The 22,289-nt window shown below is 33.1% G+C and overlaps 3 protein-coding genes across 7 annotated transcripts in view; 2 read left to right on the forward strand and 1 right to left on the reverse strand.

Annotated features, from left to right (window-relative positions):
* Positions 1-5,775: 5,775 nt before the first annotated feature.
* On the forward strand, positions 5,776-10,126 carry LOC110731391. The gene is made up of 5 exons (XM_021911253.1): positions 5,776-6,150; positions 6,520-6,999; positions 7,412-7,561; positions 7,724-8,157; positions 8,247-10,126. The coding sequence occupies exons 1-5, from the start codon at positions 6,060-6,062 to the stop codon at positions 9,075-9,077; spliced, it is 1,986 nt and encodes a 661-aa protein (XP_021766945.1). The 5' UTR covers positions 5,776-6,059; the 3' UTR covers positions 9,078-10,126.
* Positions 10,127-10,634: 508 nt separating this feature from the next.
* LOC110731389 (ankyrin repeat-containing protein ITN1-like) lies at positions 10,635-20,864 on the forward strand. 2 transcript variants are annotated; one of them, XM_021911248.1, is made up of 6 exons: positions 10,635-10,777; positions 13,066-13,536; positions 13,813-13,953; positions 14,035-14,471; positions 14,559-18,092; positions 18,583-20,864. In XM_021911248.1, exons 1-5 carry the CDS (start codon positions 10,666-10,668, stop codon positions 15,426-15,428), a joined length of 2,031 nt encoding a protein of 676 aa, XP_021766940.1. In that variant the 5' UTR covers positions 10,635-10,665; the 3' UTR covers positions 15,429-18,092; positions 18,583-20,864. The 2 variants fall into 2 exon arrangements, with proteins under 2 accessions (XP_021766940.1, XP_021766941.1); XM_021911249.1 differs by lacking the exon at positions 18,583-20,864 and having other exon boundaries at positions 13,303-13,536; positions 14,559-15,756.
* LOC110731390 (tyrosyl-DNA phosphodiesterase 1-like) overlaps positions 10,698-22,289 on the reverse strand; it is a 34,642-nt gene continuing 23,050 nt past the window's right edge. For 2 of the 4 annotated variants that reach the window (XR_002513293.1, XR_002513296.1), the window contains one exon: positions 10,924-11,128. The gene's annotated coding sequence lies outside the window, so the exon portion shown is untranslated. Of the gene's footprint in view, positions 10,788-10,923; positions 11,129-22,289 lie in introns of those variants that run through there. The other 2 variants (XR_002513294.1, XR_002513295.1) reach the window with 2 other exon arrangements.

Raw genomic sequence — 22,289 nt, forward strand, 5'->3', positions numbered from 1 at the left:
CTATTCACCTAATTTTCACTGATTTGAAATTATCTAAACTTATTATACTTTATTAAACTTATTTTAGCTTTAATTTGTACTTGGGTAACCCAACTTATTAAACCTAAACTGTACTTATCTGAACCTAACAAAACTTATCTGAACTTATTACATCTGAAATACGTGAAAATAAGGTGAACATAATTTGTTAGTAGTTGGTGCTTCATTTTTGTCCTCAATGTCTCCAAATTTTTTCAAATGTAAAATTAAAGGTTTGTTTTCATGAATTTGTTTAAAATACTTGTGTATATAAGATCTTCCGTAGTGAAGGAAAATATTTGTATTTCAATAAAAATACTGTAAAAGATTTCAATAAACTTCCAAACTTATACATGGTCAAAGTAAATAACGATGCATACGTTAAAAATTTTCAAAGCATTACTTTTGCCTAAGTTAACTTTAGTTATATTCCAATAATAAACAATCACAGTAAATTTTAATACTACCTCCGGTCTAAATTACTCGCAACTTTGGGGGTATTATTTGTGAGGTATAAACTATTCCAAAATTACGAGTAATTTGGACCGAAGGTAGTAACATATATTGAGTAATCCAACCACAGGTCACAACTTATATAAAGTTATTTACTCATACTATTACTCCGTAGTGGCGTAGTATTTAAACATGGTCAAAGTATATATAAAAATAGTGTGAGAATTCAATATAATACGACTATTGTGAAATAAAGAAAGTAGTATTTTGTATTTTTGTCAAATATAAAATTTAACACTTACAAAAATACCAGCTGATTATGACAATTGTAACAATATACGAAGTATAAAATAAGGACCTGCTCACTGGTTGACTGATTGTGCTGCCCTCCTTGCTCATCTTCCTCTTTCTGGTTCAATGGAAATCTCTGCTTGGTGGCTCATTCAGGAGTTGCGAGCTTCGGTTTAGTCTCTTTTGGTTTGTCAGGTTCAAAAGGTTCCTCGTTTGTGGGTCAATCCTGCTCACTGGTTGGCTGGTTGTGTCCGGCGTCGTCAGTTGTTGTATTTTCTGTTTTAGTTTTTTTGGGTTGACAGTTGTTGTTTTGTTTGTTGTTCCTTTTATTTGATAGCTCTTTTGTCAAATATATATATATATATATATATATATATATATATATATATATATATATGTATATGTATATGTATATGTATATATTAACTATTACTAAAACAAAACGTTCCTGACGTCATCACTATCCACATGTCACACCCATAATAAAAAATTTCCCGCCTAAATGCAAGAATGGTGTCATGTTTATTTATTTTTTTTTTTTTTTTTTTGTAGAGCTATCATATTTTTCAATTTTAAAAATTGAAGCATAGAAGCTTTTACTAGAGATGGCAATGGATCGGATTCGAATCGGGTGGAGCTTCACCCGCATCCATCCATTACTTTAATCGCTCCATCCATATCCATCCATCATCCGCTTCACCCATCATCCATATCCGTCCGTCCATCATCCGCTTCACCCATCATCCATATCCGTCCGTCCATCATCCGCGGATGAAACGGGTGGAGCGGATGATTAATGAATAAGTATTAAAATGGAAAAAAAACTCACATAAACTCTAAATTCGGTTATTTGTACAATAATTTTTTTTATTTTATTAATTAAAAATGAAACAATAACAATATATGTTTGAAAAATTAATTTGCAACATAAAAAATAAGTAATTTTCTTGCACATTTCATATTTTATTATTAAAATTCTTAAATTAAAAAATCTAATATATGTTAAATGGGTGGGTGGATGGTTAGCTGATGAAAAAAGTATCATCCACATCCGATCCGATCCATCACCCGCTTCATCCGTCACCCGCTTTTCATCCATTTAATTCGGGTTTTCGTCCATATATTTATAGCGGGTGGAGCGGATTTGTGGATATCCACTTAATATTGCCATCCCTAGCTTTTACATTACAACTACAACCTATTAATTCATCCTACAAAAAAATAAAATAATTGTAAACAGCACACTAATAAATGGGCTCATACATTAAAAAATATGTATTAGACCACGTTGAACAGGTATTATATTTTTGATGAAAATTTAAAATTTTAAAATTACAAATATTTTTGTACAAGATAATTCATATCAATATTTATCCATCTTTTAAATGTGAAAATTATAAAAATAGATTTTACATAAAACATGCATCGCACGGGTTCTAACCTAGTATATATAAAAAATAAAATGAATATTGAAATGATAGTGAAGAATTCTCGTTAAGTTGCCATAAAATCAATTTTTTAACATTACAAGGTTGATAGACAGCGTATTAAATTGTGGTAGATATTAATTTGTTTTACTAGTACTTCGTAATACTTCCTCCGTTCTGTTAATATTGCAACAATGAACTTTTTACACTATTCATCACTCTTGTTTGACCATATAATATGATTTATACGTTAAGCAAAATATAGTCATGTGAGATCTTGTTGGATTCGTCTCATAAAATACTTTCACAATATCAACTTTTTATATTTTTTACCCTTACACAATTATAGATATTTAGCATATAAAATGTGCATAGTGATGCGTAATTTTCTCCTTGTTGCAATATTAATAGAACGGAGAAAATATGTAATACTAGCATGTGATTTGTTTTAACCCTTGTCAAAAAAAAAAAAAAAAAAAAAAAAAACCAGCTCTCGTGGGCCACGTTAGCCTAAATGAATTGAACATTCCACGACTATACAAGTATAAATTTTGTGGAATAGTGCTACATTCCACGAAATTACTACGGACTACTTGGCACTTTCTTATGCAGAAAGCCACAAAGGTACCGCCAAGGCGCCAACCTATACTAAGGAAAAGTCTAAAATAGGGAAACGTCGAGCAAAATATTGCATGATCTTCAAAAGCAATGAATGTTAAATACTTCATCTGTTATTTTTTACTTAACCTATTTCTTTTATCACGCTTGCCAATGCAAAACTATAACGGTCAATAACTTTAATTCTCTATAATTAAAAAATATAAAAGTTATATATTATGATAGTTCTTATTAAAACGAATTCAAAATGATCTAACATGAATAAGTTTTTCCTTACATATTATTCACAAAACACGGTCAATTGAAGGATGGTAAATAGTGTAAAAGTCAAAGCGGGTCAAGTAAAAAAGAACGGAGGAAGTAGGAAGAAATTAAGATTTGTAATCCTCTAACTTTCTTAGGGTCTTATACATATACTCTCACTAATTTAGGTCTCATACCACGCATGATAATTTTTAAAAACAATACTCCAATCCGTATCAACTTTTAAATATAATTGGTTATTTAAAAAAAAATTAAAAATTTTAAATAAATTAATAAATATACACATTACTTTGATGTGAAATCTAATCAATTAATGAGCTTCTATTTTTATTAAGGATTCCCCTACAAACCATTCGCGCGAATATTGATTATTATGGGAAAAAAATATATCGAATCTTTTTTATTTGAAGTAATTACTTATCTTTGTTAACTTATGTAAGAAATTATTTTTGTATAAGATTTTATACTTTTATTAAATTTATTTTTATTTTTATTTAAAAAAAAAAAACTAAAGACGCACTGGGAGATGACGCGTGTTGTGCCATGCATGTGATCGTTATACATTATTAATAAATAAAAATTATAATCATAAATTGGTCGAGAAATAATAATAAAAGTATGTGATATGTTAAATTTTAATGGAAAATTTGCAAATTGCAGCCATTTAAAGTTCGTATTTTGCAAATTGCAGCCATTTAAATTTTTTTTTTTGCAAATTGCAGCCCAAAAGTTCGTATAAATTGTAAATTGCAGCCCAATTCAACTTTTTCATCGTTTTACAAGTTGAAAAATCTTCGATTAAGGTTTTAGGGGCCATTTTAGCCCTTAGGGATCCGAATTGAGCTCGGAATTAGCAAAAAAATAACGCAAGTATCTCGTTTTGCGTAACAAAAGTGTATCGATTTGTGGGAAACTGTAAATATGAGACACTTACGTTATTTTTTTTGCTAATTCCGAGCTCAATTCGGGTCCCTAAGGGCTAAAATGACCCCTAAAACCTCAACCGAAGATTTTTCAACATGTAAACCGATAAAAAAAATTAAAGCGGGCTGCAATTTACAATTTATACGAACTTTTGGGCTGCAATTTGCAAAAAAAAAATAAATTAAATGGCTGCAATTTGCAAAATACGAACTTTAAATGGCTGCAATTTGCAAATTTTTCAATTTTAATTGTAGCTTCTAATACACAATCTAATATTTATATATATATATATATAGGATTTAATTTTTCTTAACACGCCACGTAGAATTATAAATTTAATTGTAGCCAATAAAATAAGAGATTATTAATTTATTTTTAAATTAAATAATTCAAATCCCATATATGTAAAATTATCGAATGAGATTTTTTAAGTTTAAATTAATTAAATATAAAATATTATCTTTTGGTATTATGAATTTTATCTAAATATATAACAAATTTTAGCACATACATTAAAAAAAATAAATTAATTAGGTAAAAAAATAAAATATATATTTGTGAAATATAGCTACCTAATTTAAATTTAAATTAGGTTAGCTATATTTCACAAGTAAATATTATGACCAAGTATAACGTATTTGAAAGTTCGTTATTTTAATCGTATCACCAAAATAATCTATTTGAGCCCACAATAACATTGTGATAATGTTTATGAATTAAACATGGGTCGACCTTGGCATTATATCAAATTAAAGAAAGATATATTTACCTAATAGCGTAACTGGGCAAGTAAATGTTGTATTTACAGAGCAAAGTTTCGTGGAGTTAGTAGGGAACTCACCTTGTGAGTTGTGACTTTGAGGTAACAAGTTCAAGCCCCACTATTACTAATTTACTATTACTATTACAATTACTATTACTATTAAATTCTGAAGTGCATATACCATTGATTTAGGTAAGTGAAAACATTTATTGTGTACCATATTTAACATATGTTAATAGTAGAAATATAAAATATAATAGTTTAACATTTTCAAATTATTATAACTGCATATCAAAATATGAACATAATTAGATAAGAGTTTAATTAACATCATGGTGAATTAAACATCTACTTTCATATGATCGTCATTTTCATTATCTTCATTGTCGCTTTGATCTTCGTTGTTATCATTTTCATTGTCGCTTTGATCTTCGTTGTTATCACATATTTTAAAGCACACAATTTTTTTGCAGTTTTTTTTATTCTTTTTTTTTTATCATTGGTTATTATTATTTAATAAAATTATGTATTTAGTATTATTATAAAATATTAAGTATTGCTTTTCAAAATAAAAATATTAAGTATTACTATTCGTCTATTCCCTAAAAAAAATATTAAATATTTGTTGTTATTATTCTCGGTAAATAGTAGAAATTGTTATTATTTTTATTTCAAAAAAAATAGAAATTGTTATTATTATTAATGTTTTTTGAAAGAATTGTTAAGATTATTAAAAATTATTAATTAATAATATTATTAAATATTAATTCTTAATATTTTGAATTATTAATTATTATTGATAATCATTATTAATTATTATTATGAATAATAAATATTAATTATTGAGACAAAATAAATATTAATTATTATTAATATTAATTATTATTATAATTATTTTAAATATTAATAATTATTTAAAATAATGAATTATTATCACCAATAAAATATTAATTATTATTATTATTATTATTATTGTTATTATTTGAAAATAGAGCAGAGAAGAGCAGAGCAGATTTAATCTGAGCATAGCAGACAAAGCAGAGCACTAAAGAACGGGGGAATAGATCTTTACCTTTTGCTTATTGTGAAATATGTCATTTCTTTTATGGAATATTAATTTCTTTTAAATAGAGGAAATAGAAGCCTTTTAGAATGCACTCTTAAATAGCTGGAAAGACTTCTCTCGTTGACTTGTATTCCTTATATGTACTGCTCTTATCCATGACAATGGCTAAAAATTGCTAAATATTTTCATATACTTCTTAGTTTATTGTATTTTCTTAAAATTTTATTTTTTGAAAATGTCGGAGGGAGAAAATGGAGAACCACACCCAAATTTAGCCCGAGAAGGTGCTCAACTTGGATCTCAGCTTCAACCCATTTTTCTACCAGGTAAGGAGGTGCTTTTTTTAATTTGTAATTTTTTTTAGTACAACTTATTAAATAGTATTACTATTGCAATTAACATCAAAATATTGATTTGGTATGATTCAGTCTTTTTTTTTTTTTTTTGAAACCATTTGGTAATGATTCAGTCTCATTGAATATTTGAAAGAATAATTTACAACTTTCCACAATAAAATACATTATTGCGATTAGAAAGAACAAAGTACTATGTACTAACTATCATACTATGTATAAATAATCAAATGTGTGCTTTAAAATCGTGAAAAATCAAGTGGAACCATTTCAATGAATTCTAAGTAGCAGGTTGTCATATTATGTTTCTTCTAAGTATATTCACATATGATGAAAGTATAGATGAAACAAGCATGGAATTCTTGCAATATGGTGTGAGACTATACCAAGCAGCCATGAAAGGTGATTGGTTGACTATAGACACGATTAAGCGTCAATCCCCTCCTTGGATCTGCGCAAAGATTACGAAGGGAGGCGAAACAGCTCTTCATATTGCCGCAGCAGCAAAACATGTCGATGTTGTTAAAAAGCTCGTACACTCTATGTCCTCCGATTCTCTAGCTTTGACAAACAAGGTTGGAAATACAGCACTTTGTTTTGCGGCTGTGTCCGGTGTTGTTGAGATTGCAAGAGTGATGGTGGAGAAGAATGTCGAGTTGCCAAACATCCGAGGAAGTCAAGGGATGAAACCACTTTACATGGCCGTCTTGCTTGGCCACCGGGACATGGTTTGGTACCTCCTCGACGTCACTGAAGATAAACTATTGACAGATCAAGACCGCATTGGATTACTTAATAGCTCAATCAACACGGACATATTTGGTAATTAAGCTAATTCCCTTCTCTACAAATTAATAACTGCCTAAAGTTTATTTCTTACTCGGACTCTTCATTATTTTACCTCAAGAACCTTCATTCTCAAGGCAGTTGTTACTTCATCTTGGACTAAAAAGATGTAAAGTGTATTGATAGATTATAAATCATATTCCTATAACTTTTTGTGTCATGCTAACCTAATACCATGTCACCAACTCAAGGTTGTTTTAATAAAAAAAAAAAAAAAAAAAACAACCAACTCAAGTTTGAGACCCAAGAATATGTTTTATACTACTATATCATGTAACCATTTAAGATGAAAGATTACACAAGTTGAAATTATTCTTATTACATCACAAAGTATTTGTTGCTACTCTAAGTCTCCAACTAATTCTATGATCAATGTTTCATGAATCAGATGTAGCATTACATATTCTTGACAAGAATCGGAACTTAGCCTTCTTACGAGATGCTAAGAATGAGACTGCACTACATGCGCTAGCTCATAAACCTCTGAAGCCAATAGCCCATCAATCGAGTATATGGAATGTGATGATGGAGCGATTAAGTAAGTTACTATGTATGTATGTATGTATGTAAAAGAATTGCTATTTATAAAATGGAACAATTGATTGAATAAGTTGCTACTTATGCATGTAAAATTGCTCTCTATAATTGCCAATTAGTGCCAAATCGATCAATTAATCAATGTGGACTCGATCTTTTTCAGTGAGTAGCATATATCAAGAGAAAAGGGTAGAGCCACAGCTTGCACTTCAACTAACACAAAACCTTTGGGGTGAGGTCATCAAACTGAAGGAGGATATATCGAACTTGATAGGCTATCCTTGGAGGCTACTATTTGTTGCAGCGAAATTAGGGAAGGTTGAGTATTTGACAACCCTGATCCGGTCTTATCCAGATCTTATATGGAAGGTAGATGAAAACAGGCGTACTATTTTCCACATTGCAATCATGCACCGCCATGAGGAGATCTTTCAACTGATCTACGAGATTGGAGCAATTAAGGACTTAATAGCTACATTCAAAGATGATCATGGTAATAACATGTTGCATTTGGCTGGCAAGTTAGCACCCCCTCATCGACTTAACTCTGTGTCCGGAGCAGCTTTGCAAATGCAACGCGAAATATTGTGGTTCAAGGTGATGATAACTCTGTGAATGCAAATTCTATAATCCATTTCATTTGATACATAATTTTAAGCTTCAATTAATTTCTTGCTTTGTTGTAGGCAGTAAAAAAGGTAGTGAGACCTGAGTATGTTGAAGCTGAAAATGAGGATAAGAAAACTCCTCAAACCTTGTTTAGCGAGGAACATGAAGAATTAAGGGCCAAAGGCGAGCAATGGATGAAGAAGACTGCTGAATCATGTGCACTCGTTGCTACTCTTATAGCTACTGTTGTATTCTCAGCTGCCTTCCAACTAACTGGAGGTGTTAACGATAAAGGAAGTGCTGTCCTACTGAAAAGTGCATGCTTTGTGGTATTTTCCTCCTCGAATGCAGTATCATTGTTCACCTCCCTCGCTTCTGTGCTGATGTTTTTATCAATTCTCACTTCGCGGTATGCAGAAAGTGACTTCCACATTTCACTTCCCTTAAAGCTCATGATGGGACTCACCTTATTGTTCGTTTCGATTACAACCATGATACCAGCCTTCACTGCTACTTTCTTCATAACTTTTATTGAAGGTGTGAAATGGCTTCCTATTCCTATTGCCCTGATCTCTTCAGTTCCTGTTGCACTTTTCGCCTTGCAGCAGTGCCCTCTCTTGTTGGACATATATCGCTCAACTTACAAGTCTCATCAATTTCTATTTGAATCAAGCAAAACAAAGCTTTTCGACCATTCTTCTCAGCACGATCTCATTGTAAATGCCGCAGCAATGGTGTCCATACGCTCAATTAAGATTCATCCAATAACCTCCTTAACTTCTAACATCCCTCGCCACAACTCTTCCCATAGGCCAACACCCTCACAGATAGTAGCACCTTGTGCTTCAGAGAATAACACACCCAAATTTTATTCCTCAAATGATTTGTTTTCAGAAGCTGATCCTTGAAGCGGATTTTAAAGTTAGCAAGGAGAAATACTCATATCAGCTTATATCTGCCAGAAGCTTTTGCTCATCTTTTTTTGAGCTATTACTATCATTTTTTAGGCCATTAAGCTATTAGTTTGTTCATTTAATCATTCTTTAGTTATTCAACTGAATTCATATGTGACTAATGATTAATAATTCATTATTCTTTTAGCTAATTACCTGTTTTTAATCCTAGAGTACTGTCATAATGAGAGTGAACAATTCTGATTCTTACAATAGTTAAATACTCAAATGTATCATATATGGTGTTATGTTCTAAATTAAGCAAACATCAATATCTACCCGATGATCGTGGCCCATGCCATATAATATCGTGGCCCATGCCATATAAAATTTTACACGCTCTTATAGCCTCTTATTACATGTTGCTCATTTCACTTTTTTGAGCATCATCTGTAAGACTCCTAAATCTTTCAAATAATACACATAATAGAAATTCATCAGTTCAGATTTTTAATCCAATTGCAGTTGTAATAATAGATACACTGACATAACAGAAATTCATCAGTTCAGATTTTTAATCCAATTGCAGTTGTAATATTAGATATACCGACATAACAGATATTCAATAAGATCAAGATCTTAAAATGTTAATTTATAGTGCTTACGCAAGTAGCGATTTCAATACAAGCTTAATAACTTTTACTGACAAGGTTGAATTTAAACACTATTTACAAACTCTATTTTGATATTTTTATATATAAGGCAAAAGCTAAAGCACACATCGAGGGCATTAGATAAGCTAACTAAAAGTAGAAAGATTAAATTAATTTAACATTAATTACACCTATCGCCACTTGATTTTGTCATGTTTTCTCAAATTAATGTCACTTTAGGTAATATTTTAAATGCTTATCCAACTTCCCGGGGACGTTCGTTAGTAAGATCCTTATAATAAAGCTCATTCACATAGAACCAGAATTGTCTCAATACCTATTTCATAATAACAAATTTAATAATTTTGCATATAAATAATTAAATCACTTTTATAATATATACTACCTCCATTTCATATTATTTGCAACGATTAGACATTTTTCCTCTCTATTTAATGTCAAATTGTTGCAAATAATATGAAACGTTGCAAATAACCGAGCATGGCTCAAGAATTACCTACTACGGAGTATCATATAAATCTAAAATTTGATATATTTCGTAAAGCCGCCAAGTAATGAATGCTTCTCTTTCCCTTTCCTTCCTAGTTGTGCTAGTTCCCACACGTTTTGACTTAGAGATAAATCATGAAATAAAAACGCTACTTCAACATGAAAGTTGAACGAAATTTACATTTGCACAAAGGACAGTGGACACGGACTAAAGTTGACTTGATATATCATTCTCCCATGCGTATTTTCACCAAGCTCCGATTTAAATTTCAACATTTTCTTATCTCCAAAAAAGAAAATGTAACTAGTATTACAACTGCAATTGGATTAAAATTGCCTTTTGGTGATAAGTATCTATCTTTCGAATCATAATAGCAAGCTTAAACCACAAGTCTGATACCTACAAGTTAGCAGTAAAAGACACAAAAAGAAGCCAGCAAATGACGAGTTCACAGCAGACAGAAGATGTATTTCCGTCGCTCCCTCAACCTGTACCTCTGCCTCGACCACCAACATCAATTGCAGGACCATTTCCTCCCGCTAACCAACCTGGTGAGTTCATCTATAAAAATACTCATTATTTTAAGCTTAATGTCTTTAATTGCATCACTGCAGGAATTGACCCTTTCAAACAAAAATCATTTAGGCTCCGTTTGTTTTAATGGAAAAGATCTTTAGAAAATCATTATTTTTTAAAATAAAATAAAATAAAATAAAAACTAATGGAAAATATGATTGGGGGAATTAATTTCCTTTGTTTGATTATAAGAAACTTAAGGAGAAAAGGGGAAATGGCAATAGAGGGAGAAGGTTAGAGAAGAGAAAATAGAGTAATGAGAAAAATGTAGCATACCTTTGTTACAAAAGGAAAGCGTCTTTCTTTCTCTTAAAAGTAATTTCCACCTAAAAAATTGTTTACCACAAAACAAACAAAAGAAAATGAAGAAATGAAGGAAAATCATTTTCCATGAAAATGTTTTCCACAAAAACAGAGTTAAGATCATAATTGGACCCTCAATTCTTCATTTTTTCACCTTTTAGGTACTCAATTTTTTTTTCACCGTTTTTCCGGCAAAAAAAATTAAATCCCCCAAACAATTGAGTACCCAAAGTTAAGAATTGAGTACCTTGAGTTAAGTCATGTAGGCCCCACCCAAAAAAAATCTCCACCGTTGATCTCCAACTCCGACCCCACTTTCCTCTTTCTCTTTCCTACTTCGACAACCATAGCCCAACTCCCAATTCTTTCCTTCTTCACACACACATTTACTCTCTCTCCCCTCTTCCCTTCCACCATACTCAAGATCCAAAACACCCATTTAAAGCAATCAATTCAATTCCCGTGTTCATCCATCATTTTCTCTCTTTTCCTTTTTAATTCATCTTCCAACCTCACAACTTATTGTATTGTTGTTAGCGAAGATGTCGACATGGAAGTTGTGGGCGGTGGTGTTAATGATAGTGCTAATGGCAGGGTTAGCAATGGCGGATATGTCAGAAGAGACGAAGGTGAAGGGGAAGAAGGTTTGTACAAGAGGGTGGGAGTGGGCGATTGATTATAGTTTTGTTGCTAGTTAGGGTTTTGGTTTTGTGGGTTAATAACGAAATTGAAATGGTGATTTTTTGTTGTTTTGTCGAATTATTTGTGCTTGTGATGTTGTTTGAATAATTTGTTGTGAGTGATGTCGGATTATATAAATTGCAATTTCAAAGTACTAAATTAAATCAAATCCACAAATTGAAATTAAATATACAGTAATTAAAGAGAAGGAAGGATTACATTGAGACGCGAAGATGAGTTGAGGATTTTGCCACGACCAGCAAACACAAGAAAATGAAGCAAAAAATTAAGAAGAGAAGATGGGAATGAAGCAATTAATATGGGCAAAATCGCTGCTAACCATGCCATTCTTAGTAATCTTTCAATTTCTAACTCCATTTTCAAGATTTTTTTTTTATTTTTTATTAAAAATTTTGGGCTAATCGTGGATGGTGATTTTAGTCTTAGAGAACTTGATCTGTTTTCTGTTTTGCAAGGATGTATTCATGGCTTTTTTTGGCTGCTTTACAGTTAAATTGATTAATGTTTTTTTTTAAAATTTAATTAATTTTTTAATTATGTATGGTTATTGGTTTGTGGTGAGTTAGTGATGAGTTAGTTGGCCTGAAAATTTGTTAGAGTACCTAAAGGGTGAAAAAAAAGTTTGACTACCTAAAAGGTGAAAAAATGAAGAATTGAGGGCCTATTTGTAGTCTTAACTCACAAAAACAAATGCAGCCTAATCTTGACAAGTTACAGAAAATTCACCAAATGATATTATTACTTGTCTGCAATAAAATTAATAAGAACAAACCTAAAATTTTGAAAGAGCAATAAACATATAGACAACAAATAACTTAACAATAATTTGATATCAGACTTGGTTTAAATCCCCTCGTTCAAACAACTTATCAAGAAAAATCGAAGTACAAAAAAGCTTGTTTTGAGTTTTGACAGTACAACAAAACAAATTTCTGGTTCCTAGCACCTCTCCTTCATCTTCAAAAAAAAAAAAATAAAAAAAAAAATAAATAAATAAATAAATAAATAAATCTTATTTTTGGCGGCAACTCTCGTGTATTTCAAGAGTACTAAAACGAACAAAGGTATTCAGTTAACACAAGATTCAAATCCTGGCACTCTAGCAGCCACAAAGCTATTGAGGAGCTAGACAACTTTTCAATCTCTAATCTCAAAAGAGTTTTGTAGGTAAAACACATAGCAAAATGGAAAAAACATTTTAGCAGTTGAGTATTAAATGTCCTCGAGTAATGTTTGGCTACATCCATATATGTAATAGGTGATGATTTCTTGGCATACGGAGTGAAAATTTATCGAGCAGCACTTAAAGGTGACTGGTTAGAAATAGAAAGGGTAGCCCGTGTATCTCCTACATGGATTCACTCAAAGATCACAAAAGGTGGGGAAACAGTTCTTCACATAGCAGCAGCAGCCAAGCATCTCCATCTTGTTAAGAAGCTAGTTAATATTATGGATGCAGATTCTCTAGCTTTAACTAACAAACTTGGAAACACAGCTCTCTGCTTCGCTGCTGTTTCCGGGGTGGTTCATATTGCACAATTGATGGTAGAAAAAAACAAAAGACTGCCAAACATCAGAGGCAGTCAAAATATGACTCCACTCCAAATGGCAGTCTTGCTAGGTCATCAGCATATGGTGTGGTACCTTCTTCAAGTCACCGACCATCAACAGATGACAGACCAGGATCGAATAGGGTTGCTTACCAGCTCAATTGACACCGATATGTTCGGTAAGCCAAATTCCTCTATCAATGGCAACAACAGACTGTTACTTAGATTTTCATCTCAACAACTCATGTTGAATATTTTCTATTTTTTGGACACATATATGTGGACATATAATACTAGATACTTCCACTAGCAGTGTCACACCCTAAACACCCACCCTATATCTAATGCTTTTAATTGAGGTGAAATGATAGTCATATAGGTAAAAGCAATATGCTTTCGTGTACTAATTCTAACTTCTTAACCTTCTCTATATTTGAAAATGTTTCATAGTACAGATGTGGCATTGCAAATTCTAAGCAACCACCGCAACTTGGCCCTTCTTCGGGATGCAAAGAAAGAGACCGCATTACATGCATTGGCTCGAAAACCCTTAAAGCCAGCTGATGGAAAACTGAATGTTAGGTTCTCATTGCAATGTAACTTCCAAGACACATACCTAGTCAATCTCACAATAAGATAAAAATGGATTTATGAGCACATAAATAAATTTTTTTCAGGGACCGCTATAGATCAAGGTAAAAACATGGAGCCACAACTTGCAATTGACCTAATACAGAGCCTTTGGGATGAAGTCATCAGACAGAAGGAAGAGGATATATCTGCACTGATTGGCTACCCATGGCGGTTACTGTTTGTTGCAGCTAAGTTGGGGAAGGTCGAATTCTTAAAGACACTGATCCAATCTTATCCTGACCTTATATGGAAGGTAGATGAAAACAGGTATACTATTTTCCATATAGCAGTAAAGCACCGCCAAGAGGAGATATTCAAACTTATATATGAAATTGGAGCAATCAAAGACTTGATAGCTACTTACAAAGATGATAATGGAAATAACATGTTGCATTTGGCTAGTAAGTTGGCACCTGCTCATAGGCTAAATTGTGTGTCTGGGGCAACTTTGCAAATGCAACGAGAGCTTTTGTGGTTCAAGGTATTTTAAATTAGGCTATAAGCCTTAAGAGTTGTTTAAATTCTATAGACTTCTCATCATCACAACTAACAAGAGTTTGATTTGCAGGCAGTGAAGAGGATAGTGAGGCCTGAGTACATTGAAGCTGAAAATAATGATCATAAAACACCTCATGCGTTGTTTAGTGAAGAGCATGAAAGATTAAGGACAAAAGGGGAGGATTGGATGAAGAAAACAGCAGAATCATGTGCTCTAGTTGCAACTCTAATTGCTACCATGGTGTTCACTGCAGCCTTCCAATTACCTGGAGGAGTTAACGAAAAAGGATATCCAGTCCTACAAAAAAGGGGTTGTTTTGTGGTTTTCTCAGTGTCAAACGGAGTATCGTTGTTCACCTCTACTGCTTCAATATTGATCTTCTTATCAATCCTTACTTCAAGATACGCAGAGAGTGACTTCCTTGTATCATTGCCAATGAAACTCATGAGCGGGCTTATTTTGCTGCTCATTTCAATAGCAACCATGATAGTGGCCTTCACTGCTACATTCTTCATCACTTTCCGAGAAGGGGTACAATGGGCTCCTACTCTAATTGCCGTAATTGCTTCAATACCCGTCACCCTTTTTGCCTTACAGCAGTACCCCCTTTTGCTGGACATATACCAGTCAACCTACAAGTCACATCAATCTCTATTTCAATCAAGTGAATTAAAGCTTTTTGAGACTACTACTACAAAGACAACAAACTACCTCACTCTTCGCCAATGTCCAGCCTCTTTACTCCATGAGCAAGCTCTAACGACAACATCCAAAAGCCTCTCTTCAAATGATCAGACAGCCTCTTCTGCTTCTGATGGATCTCACTCAAGCTATAGAAAACATCCAACACCCTCACAGATAACAAATCCCATTGCATCGGAACAGGGTTCTCCTCACATAAATAAATTTCAGGCTAATTTGCGGTCCCAATCGCACTGATGACGGAAAAAGTGACATCTCATGAATCTCCAAACGGTCTTCACGGCAATTCATGAGCATTGTGGCCTTGAATTTTTTATGTTTTTTTTCAGAACTCGTCCTTATGACATTCAAGATTTATGTAAAATCATCCTTTGAATAGCCTTTTTTTAATTAAGAAAAATAATAAAAAGTTAAAAAAAAAATCAAAATTAGCCCTTGTCTAGTTATCTTATCCATATACTATAGACTTAATTATGTAATTATTGTTCACATGACCTCATACATAGCACTTGCCACTTCGCAATGACATGGCAACATGTACTGCTAAATAAATTTTAATTAAATCAAGACAGAACCAACAAATGGTGTTCTTTTAGGACTCACCACTTTTTTTCCACCCATTGAGACATGTGGTTGACAATCTGGCCATTTAACTCAACAATAACCCACCAGAGCAAATGGTACATGTAATTTTCCTAAAACTTAGGTCCTTAAATTGAATTGCAAAACTTACTCCCATCCAAACAATTTGTAAAAAAAGCTTGAAAGAAAACCAAGAACATAGAGAAAACAACAGTGGTGGAAATCTAAATCAACCACTATGATTGAACCGCAATACAAAATACACCTTCTTAAATTGCATTTGCGACAACACCATTATTTTCATCAAACACCTTAAGTCCTTAACTTCTTCCCTCTCCTCCACCACCAATCATCCTTGTAACACCGCCATATCGTTGTATCATCTCTCATTCCAACAAACTCTCCCTACCATGTACATAGGCGGCTATTCCACCTCTTTCACAGGGGTAGCTAGAGCTGTCAATTCAGGTATTCAAGTCGGGTTCCGGTCGGGTCAAATCAGGTCTCAGTTCAAATCAGGATCAGGTTGTGTCGGGTCATTCTAGCCTTAGATTAGGTTCAGGTTCAGATCGGGTAAATTTTGGTTCAGGTTATTCCAAGTCGTTCATCCTTTCGGGTGTAGGTCAGGTTCAGGTTGTATTGAGTCGGGTTTGGTCGAGTTAATAGATGGTACATTCGGGTTCGGGTTAAGGTTGGGTCAGATAATTTTTTGGTCGGATAATCTTAAAGTTGGATCATTCTTGGTTTTGGTTTAAGTTCAATTCGAATAAATTCGATGTGGTCAAGTTAACTTATTTAATTACGCTCAACATAATCTATTCAAGCATTATCAAGATTTTATTACACCTATATACGAAGTAATAAAGAACAAAAGGTATATAAAATTTTATTAAACCGTCCATGACTCGCTTCAATAACAGGTTGTGTTGGGTTATAAACATTTTAAGGTTCTAATAAGGTCGGGAACTAGTTCGGGTTCGGATTGTTGTCACGTCGGATAAATAGGTTAGACTGTTACTATTGGGTCGGGTGCGGGTTCGGATTCAGGTCATAAAGTATTGGATAAAATTATTCGTCGGTTAACCAGGTCGTGTTACAGGTCACTAGTTTCACCCCATTGTTCGGGTACACGTCATATCATTATCGGTTCAGGTCGGGTCAATTTTTGACAGCTCTAGGGGTAGCTTCTAAAAGTCCTCCCTAGTGAAGAGATCAAGGTTGCATATAGGAAATAGGTTAGAGTTCTTCATCCTGATATTGTTCTTGTCACGTCTAAAGAATTAAAAAATGTCACATCATCAATTGATAAGTTTATCACGGTTCATGAGGTTTATGTACATTGTCGAATCCTAAGAAGAGGGTTGACTTTGATCGGATGATATGGCTTCAAGGTTGTCGTTATTACGAGAAGAAATCAAAGGTTTTAATGGGTTTGTTTTATTAATTTGAAGAAGTGGGAATTGCATAATTTATTGCAGAGTTAACAAGGTGAGAGAAAGAGAGATTGAAGAAGATGACGAATTGATGAGAGGTTGGATTTGGGAGAAGAAGACGGGGTCTGCAGTAGTATCATCAAGAGAAACCTCAATAAAAAAAAATTAAAAAAAAAAAAAAAAAAACAAAACAAAACCCCATGTAAAAGGGTTCTCTTGATAATGGGGTTTTGTTGTATAAGCAATGATTAATATGGGATCTGCAACAGTATTCATGGATTTGAAGCAGAAATTAATGGTTTTTTTTTTTCTAAAAAAAATTGGAATGAAAGGGACTACACATTTTTAAAACGACTGAGTTTTTAACTCACCTTTCGTATGGTTTTGGATGGAAACAAGGGTTAGATCCCAAAAGTTGAAAAATGATAAATGTTAACATGTTAGGTCATCCCAATCTTATACTTAACTCCTCGAAACCCACATATAAACTAGGCCTGTACAAAACAATTCGAGAATCCGAAAATTCGATCCGCAACCGATCCGAATTTTAGGATATCCTATCCGATCCGAGTTTTCGTTTCGGATCGGACAGATATCCGAATTGATATCCAATAATTTAAAAGGTAAATAATTAAATTAGATATAGTATATTTTTTTTTAAAAAAAAATATTCTTAAAACAAATTAATAATCAGACAACTACACAACCTATTCACCTTACTCACTTTCTCTCACTAAATTCCTAAGAACCCTAAATTCCTCCCTTTCTCTCTCTACGCTCCACCGCTCAAGGCCTCAAGCTTCCACCCTACCCCACCGCCACGGCGCCACTTGCCACCTCAAGCTCAGCCGCTCAAAATCTCCTTCAGTCCATCTCCGCCTCTTCGGTATGTATTTTGAAGTCATTGTTTTGATGTTTTTGCCCTTTTCGGTGGTTTTCTTGTCAATTTTATTTTAATATTTGTTGTTAATTTCGTTTTGTTATCTAAATTTCGTTCTATTTGTTGGGAATTTCGGTTGTTTGTTAGATTTTCGATCAACGAGTATTTGTTTGGAATTTCGATTTTTTATCTGATTTTTCCTATCTATTTGTGTTAATTTTTGATCAACTTATTGTTTCTAGTTTTCTGCTAGTTTATTTGTCATCTAGTTTTGTATCTATTTGTGTTAAATTCATTGAATTTTTATTGTTTATTTTCTGAATTTCGTGCTTATTTTTTGTTTCTTATTTTCCTAATTTCGTGCTTCTTTGTCAATTTTTGATCAAATTCTAATTTTTTTTTACTGCTTGATACTCCTCAACATAATTATTTGAGTTTAAGTTTTCTGTTGGAGAATTCAAATTCTTATTCTGTAATTGTATGTGAATAATTTTAGGTTAATGGATGAAACCTTTGATATGACGAGTGAGAATGTCACTCCTTTGAATGAGGAAGGTGCACAAATTCCAAAAAATCAAACTCCACAATCTGAGACAGAAGTTCCTAATCCAAATAAAAGACCAAACGAAGAAGTTGCTCCAAGTAAAGGTAAAAAAAACGATCTTGGCTTTGGGAACATTTTGAGAAGTTCAATAAAAATGGAGTTGAAAGATCAAAATGCTTGTATTGTAAAATTGGTGTTTCTGGTAGCTCTAGACTTAGCACATCTATTATGAAAAATCACCTTAACATTTGTAAAGAATACCCCCCTAACATTGATAAGTCACAAAGAAAACTTTTTTTACAAAGTGGAAAATGTGGTGGGGGAAAAGAAAGGGAAGTTAGAGTTGTGGAACTTTAAGCAAGATGATGATCGTAAAGCTTTTGCAAGAATGGTAATAATGGATGAATTGCCATTTAGGTTTTCCGAGCGTGAGGATCTTCGTTACTTTATGTCGGTTGTCCAACCAAACTTTCTCATTCCATCTCGAATTACTGTGACTAGGGATTATTATCGTGTCTACATAGATGAAAAGAAAAATCTAAAAAAAAATTTAGTAAGTGTTCTTCACATATTTGTCTCACCACTAACACACGGACATCTTGTCAAAATTTGAGTTATATGTGTTTATCAGCCCACTTAATTGGTCAGAATTGGAAACTACATAAAAAAAATTTTGAACTTTTATCCAATTAGTGGTCATTCCGGAGAAGTTATTGATAAAGAAGTTGAGAAACGATTGCTTGAGTGGGGCAAGCGTAACAGTAGACAATGCTAGCTCAAATGATGTAAGACATCAATATTTAAAAAGGAGGTTTCAAAGGTGGAAAGATAGTACTGTTTTGAATGGTAGGTTTGTGCATACGTGTTGTGCAGCTCATATTCTCAATCTTACTGTGAAGGAGGGTTTGAAAGAAACGGATAACTCAATAAAAAGAATTCGTAATGGTGTGAGGTTTGTAAGATCTTCTCCGGCAAGAATGCAAAATTTTAAAAATTGTGTAAATCAAGAGCAAATCGAGTCAAAACGTAAACTTTGTCTAGATGTTGATACTAGATGGAACACCACTTACTTGATGTTAGATTATGCCTTGATTTATCGTAAAGCATTTGATTTGCTTGAAACTTGTGATGGTGGTAAATTTAGAACCGAGTTGTCAAAGACTTGTGGTGTTCTCGAAGATGAAGATTGGGACCGTGTTGCTTCTTTAAAACCATTTCTTAAAAAATTTTATGATGCCGCTCTTAGACTTTCTGGTTCTTTGTTTGTTACCTCTAATACGTACTTGCAAGAGCTTGTGACAATCAATAGAACGATTAAGAGAAGGTGTGATTCTCATGATCATAATGAGAAAATGATGCCTTATGGGATGAAGGCAAAGCATGATAAGTATTGGGAAAATATAGATAGTATCAATTTGATGTTGTATATTGCTGTTGTGCTTGATGCTAGGCGTAAGTTGGATTATGTTAAGTGGGCAATTGATGATCAATATGATTCGGATAAAGCTAGGGAGTTGTATGGTACGATTAAGGAGACTTTGACTTCTTTATATGATGAGCATTATGCCACACAACAATCTGAAAATCAGTCCACCACTTCTTTGTAGATGATTTGTCTTCACAAGATTTGGAAAACTATGATGAGCATGATATGACAATTTATGAATTTGAGAGAGATGTTGGTGCACAAAGTGTTGTTCAAAAGAAGAGTGATTTAAACAAGTACTTAGAGATGAGAGAGAGCCACATGTCATTGGAAAGAGTTTAAATGCATTAGAGTGGTGGAAAAAACGCGAGGAAAGCTATCCCATAGTCTCTCTTATGGCTAGAGATGTATTAGCCATTCCCGTGTCCACTGTAGCTTCAGAATCTGCATTTAGCATCGGTGGTCGCGTGCTTGATCCATTTCGTAGTTCTCTCTCACCAACAATGGTAGAAGCTTTAATTTGTGCACAAGATTGGTTGCAAATGACAAATGAACCACTTGTGGTCGAAGAGCGTATTGAAGATCTAGAGAAGATTGAAGAAGGTAATATATTTTTTCTTTATATGATTTCAAGTATAATTTATTTTCTTTATTTTAGCCTTAAGTTAAATGATAACTATTAACCTTTTTTTGTTTTTTTTTTTTTGGGTTTCGATTGTTGATGACTACATTTGAGGCATTCATTTGAGGGGTATTATTGGTACTGTTTTTTTCTCTTCTTTTTTTTTTTTTTTTTTTTTTTTTTTTTGCTACTGTTTTTATTATTTAGTAAAATTTAATATTGACACTTTAGTAAACTTTGTAATATTGAGACTTTATTAAGCTTTGTATTTTTAATTTGAGGAGTTGGATTTGTAATGCACTAAGACTAATGCTAGTATGCTACTGCTTTGTATTTGAGGAGTTGTATGTTATTTAATGGTTTTTTGTTAATTTAATTTGCAAAAAAGACTACTACAATTATTGTACAGGTTTTTCAAAAAAAAAAAAAAAAAAAAAAAAAAGTACAGGAATTAACAGGTACAGGATTACAAGAATACAGCCAGTCACCCATAATTAATTTTGAATTTTCAATAACATTGGATAATGGATATCCGACATATCTGGTCCGAATGATTTCGGATATCGGATATTGGATATCCGAAATTTTCGGATCGGATTCGGATTTCTATTTCTTATATCCGATCCGTGAACAGGCCTAATATAAACCCCAAACCCCAGAGCGGTCAAATATGACTTGGCCTAACATTACCGATTGGGTCGAGTACTTAAGTAAACCATAAAAAAAAATCCTATTCGCATGTAAATTCTAGGAATGTTCAGAACTTTCTTAAGAGTTCATCATACTACACAGTGAATTGCATACCATAACTTTCTTAATAGTTCATCATGCTACATAAAAACCTTAAACAAGAAATAATCTACTTAAGAAGGTTACCCAGATTAATTCAAGCAATGCGATTTTCTGGTAATTTCTACTTTCCAGTCGTTTCAATGTACACAAGTGATGTACACATTTTATACCACATTTTACCCTCGGTTTATAGCTATTTCTATGTGATTTCTAAGCTCTACAGAGCTATTTCTTGCTAATATCCTCTCCTCTAGTGTGGCTTGGTCTATTTGATTGATTTTACAGGCATATGAAGATTTTCGGATGATTTGGACGCATTTTGGATTGCCACGAGAGCTTAGTAGGATGGAAGAGATATTTCCCGTGTCCGCCTTGAAGGGCAACATTGCCCTGGCAGCCAGGGCGAAGAAGAAAAGAAGTGGAAAGTTCAGCCTCTGTCCGCCCGGACCAGGCGGCATTGCCTTGGCAGACCGGGCGAACAACACTTCATGTGAAGAGCTAAGCTAGTGATCGCGCCCGACCGGGCGGCTTTGCCCGGTTTGACCGGGCGGAGTTCGCGGAACCTATTTTCAGCGTTTTTTCGGGTTTCTTATTTTAAGGGATATAAATACCCCTTTGTAAAGCCGATTAAAACACTTAGTTATCTTAGCAGTTTTTAAACACTATTAGAACCCTAATATTCTCTCTAGATCTAGATTACATTCTACTTTCAAGTTTTAATCTTTACTCATCAACAATTGGTACTTTTCTTCATTCAAGCTATTGGTATTCATCTTTATTTCTTCTCTCACTTTTAATTGCTTAATAATTATGTTTTCT

Source organism: Chenopodium quinoa, unplaced genomic scaffold, assembly GCF_001683475.1.
Source record: "Chenopodium quinoa cultivar QQ74 unplaced genomic scaffold, ASM168347v1, whole genome shotgun sequence".
Classification (NCBI taxonomy): Eukaryota; Viridiplantae; Streptophyta; class Magnoliopsida; order Caryophyllales; family Amaranthaceae; genus Chenopodium; species Chenopodium quinoa.

Coding starts and splice junctions, on each gene's coding strand:
- LOC110731391 (XM_021911253.1), top strand. CDS start 6,060: ATGTCGGAGGGAGAAAATGGAGAACCACACCCAAATTTAGCCCGAGAA. Junction 6,151..6,519: donor TCAACCCATTTTTCTACCAG/GTAAGGAGGTGC, acceptor ATGAAAGTATAG/ATGAAACAAGCATGGAATTC. Junction 7,000..7,411: donor AATCAACACGGACATATTTG/GTAATTAAGCTA, acceptor TTCATGAATCAG/ATGTAGCATTACATATTCTT.
- LOC110731389 (XM_021911248.1), top strand. CDS start 10,666: ATGACGAGTTCACAGCAGACAGAAGATGTATTTCCGTCGCTCCCTCAA. Junction 10,778..13,065: donor TCCTCCCGCTAACCAACCTG/GTGAGTTCATCT, acceptor TATATGTAATAG/GTGATGATTTCTTGGCATAC. Junction 13,537..13,812: donor AATTGACACCGATATGTTCG/GTAAGCCAAATT, acceptor TTCATAGTACAG/ATGTGGCATTGCAAATTCTA.